We start from the raw sequence: 4559 nt of genomic DNA, 5'->3' as shown, positions 1-4559 counted from the left end.
TGGTGGGCGCCTGTAATCCCAGCTACTGGGGAAGCTGAGACAGGAGAATCGCTTGAACCCAAGAGTCAGAAGTTGCAGTGAGCCAAGATCGCACCATTGTACTCCAGCCTGAGCAACAGAGCAAGACTCTGTCTCAAAAATAAATAAGCAAACCATCAGATCTCATGAGGCTTATTCACTGTCACGAGAACAGCATGGGAAAGACCCATCCCCTGACTCGATTACCTCCCACTGGGTCCCTCCCACGATATATGGGAATTAGGGGAGCTACAATTCAAGATAAGATTTGACTGGGGACACAGCCAAAGCATGTCACAGGTTATGAAACAAATGTATTCTAGCAGGCCAGCCTTAGGAGAGATGAGCCCCTTGACCATCCCAAGGAACAGTGGTTAACAGATGCGAGTTGTTTTATGCATCAGGAAAACAGGAGGGCTAGATATGCTATTATTAGTCAGCACAAGAGAATCAAGGCACAAGCCTTGCTGGCCTCGACCTCAGCTCAAAAAACTGAGTTAATTGAACTTACTAGGCCCCTGCAGTTGGGAAAGGATTTAAAAGTTAACATTTACACTGATTCCAAGTAAGATTTTTTAGTGCTTCATGCTTATGCCGCAATTTGGAATGGGTAGGGACTCCTGACACCCAAGAGCTTTTCCATACATCATTCAGATTTTGAGCTTGTTAGAATGCTGCTTTGCTGCCAAAAAGTGACACCCAAGAGCTTTTCCATACATCATTCAGATTTTGAGCTTGTTAGAATGCTGCTTTGCTGCCAAAAAGTGACTATAATTAATTGCAGAGGACATCAAAAGAGAGACTGACTGTGTAAAAGGAAATGCCCTTGTAGATGCCGCAGCCAAGGCCCCTGCACTGAAAGGGCCAATGAAGCTTATGGGCGTGCTGGTCAGCATATGTAGAACTGGGCCAGAACACTCTGAAGAAGAACAAAAATGGGCCAGGGATTCATTTCAGTCCAGGGCCCCTCTGACTGGCTGAATGATGGTAATAAATTACTAATGCCGAGTACCAATCATAGGAATATAACTCAGCACTTTCATGATTCTTTTCACCCCAGAAGGGTTTCTTTGTTTCTGTTAATGTCTCATTTGTTTATAGGGGTAAATCTTTTCAAGACACTAAAACAAGTGACTCAGCACTGTGAGCTCAGTGCCTGACATGACCCAAATGGCCAGCAATTTTCTCCTTCTCCAGTTAAACCTGTCCAAAAATTGAGGAACCTATCCAGGTGAGAACTGGCAACTCTAATTTACCCCGATGCCTTTCTGCAGGAGATTCAAATATTTGCTAATTCTTACTGATACCATCACTGGTTAGATTGAGGCATTCCCCACCCCATCTGAAAAATGTTTATTAGAAGAAATAACTCCTCAGTCTGGGTAATCTAAAAGCCTGCAGAGTGACAATGGCCCATCTTCCACAGCAGGCGTAACCCATCACCTATCCTCAGCTTTAAGAATCCAATATCAGCTTCACTCTGCTGGAGACCGCAGTCCTCGGGAAAGGTGAAAGGGCTAATCCTACTCTAAAGAAGACTCTATCTAAATCAGAGCCTGACTATCTCTAACACCCATAGCTTACTGCGGGTTAGAACTGCTCCAAAGTAAAACTTATAATTAAGTCCTGTTGAGTTAACATATGGAAGGCCTTTCCTAACCACAGATCTCCTAATAGATGAAAGGACTCATCCATTACACAAATATGTCATCAATCTAGGACAGGTGCAAAGGCACTCTGTGAATATGGGAACAAGAGTCTTCCCCTCCCACATGGGAGGAAAATTCAGTTGCAGCTCAGCTAGGGATCTAGTCTCACTAAAGACGGGAGGAAGTTTTCCAGCTGAGCAGCTTTCCCCAACTTGGAAAGGACCACAGCAAGGACACCTGAGCTCTCCAACAGACGCTCAACGCCAGGGGATTCACAGGTGGGTGCACCTGTGTGGAAGCAAAGCTGTTGCTTATTCTGGGAGCCCAATCCGAGGCTGAGTGAGGTGGGCGCCGGGCTATTTAAGCGTTGGCGGAGGGCGGATTGGGTCGCTGCGCATCTGCTCCTCCTCGCGTTTCTCCTGCCGCCCTAATCCCGCCTTGGCCATGAGGGAGATTGTGCTCACGCAGGCTGGGCAGTGCGGGAACCAGATTGGCGTCAAGGTTGGGAGCCGGGGCTCTGAGGGCCCGGCCCGGGCCTACCTGGTGGCCAGGGAAGATGTTGGCAGTGGCGGGGCAGTGCCCCTGCATTGCGGACCCTGGGCTCCCTGCCGGGGACGTGGTGGAACTGGGTGCTGGCGAGGCGGCCGGGGTGGACCCCAGGGACACGGTGGCCTAGGGATGGGGGTGCGGATATGAGGGTGGGGGTGGGAGAGGGGCTGGGGCGCCTCCGTGACTCAGCCCTGGCCCCTCCGGCCCCTCCCATCTCTTGCAGTTACGGGAGGTGATTTCTGATGAACATGCCATTGAGTCCGCTGGCACCTACCACGGGGACAGCCACCTGCAGCTGGAGCGCATCGACGTGTACTACAACGAGGCCAGCGGTGAGACCCCGTCCTTCCCCCACCACCCTCCTGGGAACGCGGCCCTCCCCTGCTAATGCGCTCCCGCCCCTCTCAGGTGGCAGGTACGTGCCCCGCGCTGTGCTCGTGGATCTGGAGCCCAGAACCATGGACTCTGTGCGCTCAGGGCCCTTCGGGCAGATCTTCAGGCCGGACAACTTCATCTTCGGTGAGCTGCGGGGGAGGACTGGGGTCAGGGCAGCTCAAAATCCACGAGTGCCCCAAGGTCATCGCTGTGGGAACTGTGGAGCCAGGGCCCCTGAACACCCTCCTATCCTCTCAGTCGAGTTACTCGATCTGCTTCTGCTAAACGGGCTTTGGGAGGAGGGCCCGGGTGTCTCCTCAAGGTGAGGAGCTGCTGATGTAAACTCCCTGCAGGGAGCTGAGCTGAGCTGGGGCCGTGGCTACTGCCTTCCCTGAAAATGGGCAGGAGCCGCCTGCAGCGAGGTCTGTTAGCCCGTCTCAGGTTTGACTCCTGACTTAATTCCTAACAGGGGAAGCTGCTGTGCTGTAACTCGGGGGAGGGGGTTTCATTTGCTCCACCTGCAGGGCGGATGGTGCTTCCACCTCACACGTGACACTGGCGCTTTCTGCATTATGGTGACCACTGATGACCGTACACCTGGCCATCGAGTGACTGGCTGTACTGTCTTACAGGTCAGTGTGGGGCCGGAAACAACTGGGCCAAGGGACACTACACAGAAGGCGCGGAGCTGATGGAGTCAGTGATGGACGTTGCCAGAAAGGAGGCTGAGAGCTGTGACTGCCTGCAGGGTTTCCAGCTGACCCACTCCTTGGGTGGGGGGACTGGGTCTGGGATGGGTACCCTTCTGCTCAGTAAGATCCGGGAGGAGTACCCAGACAGGATCATAAACACATTCAGCATCCTGCCCTCGCCCATGGTGTCAGACACCGTGGTGGAGCCCTACAACGCCACCCTCTCAGTCCACCAGCTCATAGAAAATGCGGACGAGACCTTCTGCATAGATAACGAAGCGCTATATGACATATGTTCCAGGACCCTAAAACTGCCCACACCCACCTACGGTGACCTGAACCACCTGGTGTCTGCTACCATGAGTGGGGTCACCACGTGCCTGCGCTTCCCCGGCCAGCTGAATGCTGACCTGCGGAAGCTGGCCGTGAACATGGTCCCGTTTCCCCGGCTGCATTTCTTCATGCCTGGCTTTGCCCCACTGACCAGCCGGGGCAGCCAGCAGTACCGGGCCTTGACTGTGGCTGAGCTTACCCAGCAGATGTTTGATGCTAAGAATATGATGGCCGCTTGTGACCCACGCCATGGCCGCTACCTAACGGCGGCTGCCATTTTCAGGGGTCGCATGCCCATGAGGGAGGTGGATGAACAAATGTTCAACATTCAAGACAAGAACAGCAGCTACTTTGCTGACTGGCTCCCCAACAATGTAAAAACAGCCGTCTGTGACATCCCACCCCGGGGGCTAAAAATGTCGGCCACCTTCATTGGGAATAATACGGCCATCCAGGAACTCTTCAAGCGTGTCTCAGAGCAGTTTACAGCAATGTTCAGGCACAAGGCCTTTCTCCACTGGTACACGGGCGAGGGCATGGATGAGATGGAATTCACCGAGGCCGAGAGCAACATGAACGACCTGGTGTCTGAATATCAGCAACATCAGGATGCCACGGCCGAGGAGGAGGAGGAGTTTGAGGAGTGTGCTGAGGAGGAGGTGGCCTAGAACTCTCCTTTTCTAGGTAAAGGGGGGGAAGCAGTGTGGATTCTTTACTGTGTTCTGACAGCCATGTGTGGCTACGCACTTGTTCGTTTGTGTCTTCCCATCTCCTCCTGCTGCATTTTAAAGCACTTTAATATGCAGTTTTGCCTAATAAAATATTTTCACAGCATCTGGTTTCACCTCCAACTTTCCATGGGCCCTCTGGCTACTGCTGCCAGATGCGCATAGTTGTCCTGCAAGGCTGAAGCTGTCTGGGCTTATTGCATGCCCAGGAACAA

At 52.8% G+C, this 4559-nt stretch overlaps 1 protein-coding gene across 7 annotated transcripts; it reads left to right on the top strand.

Moving 5' to 3' along the window:
• Positions 1–2111: 2111 nt before the first annotated feature.
• Positions 2112–4284, top strand: LOC100580376 (tubulin beta-8 chain-like). Of its 7 annotated transcripts, none has more exons than XM_012507993.2 (5): positions 2112–2168; positions 2440–2548; positions 2625–2735; positions 3224–3249; positions 3322–4284. In XM_012507993.2, exons 1-5 carry the CDS (start codon positions 2112–2114, stop codon positions 4282–4284), a joined length of 1266 nt encoding a protein of 421 aa, XP_012363447.2. The 7 variants fall into 7 exon arrangements, with proteins under 7 accessions (XP_012363447.2, XP_012363451.2, XP_003281445.2 ...); XM_012507997.2 differs by having other exon boundaries at positions 3224–3352; positions 3599–4284; XM_003281397.2 differs by lacking the exon at positions 3224–3249 and having other exon boundaries at positions 2625–2709; positions 3342–4284.
• The last annotated feature ends 275 nt before the right edge of the window (positions 4285–4559 follow it).

The sequence above is a fragment of the Nomascus leucogenys genome, chromosome 7b, assembly GCF_006542625.1.
Source record: "Nomascus leucogenys isolate Asia chromosome 7b, Asia_NLE_v1, whole genome shotgun sequence".
NCBI lineage: Eukaryota > Metazoa > Chordata > Mammalia > Primates > Hylobatidae > Nomascus > Nomascus leucogenys.
The sequence above is the reverse complement of the archived record's forward strand: the minus strand, read 5'-3'. Positions and strand labels throughout refer to the sequence as shown.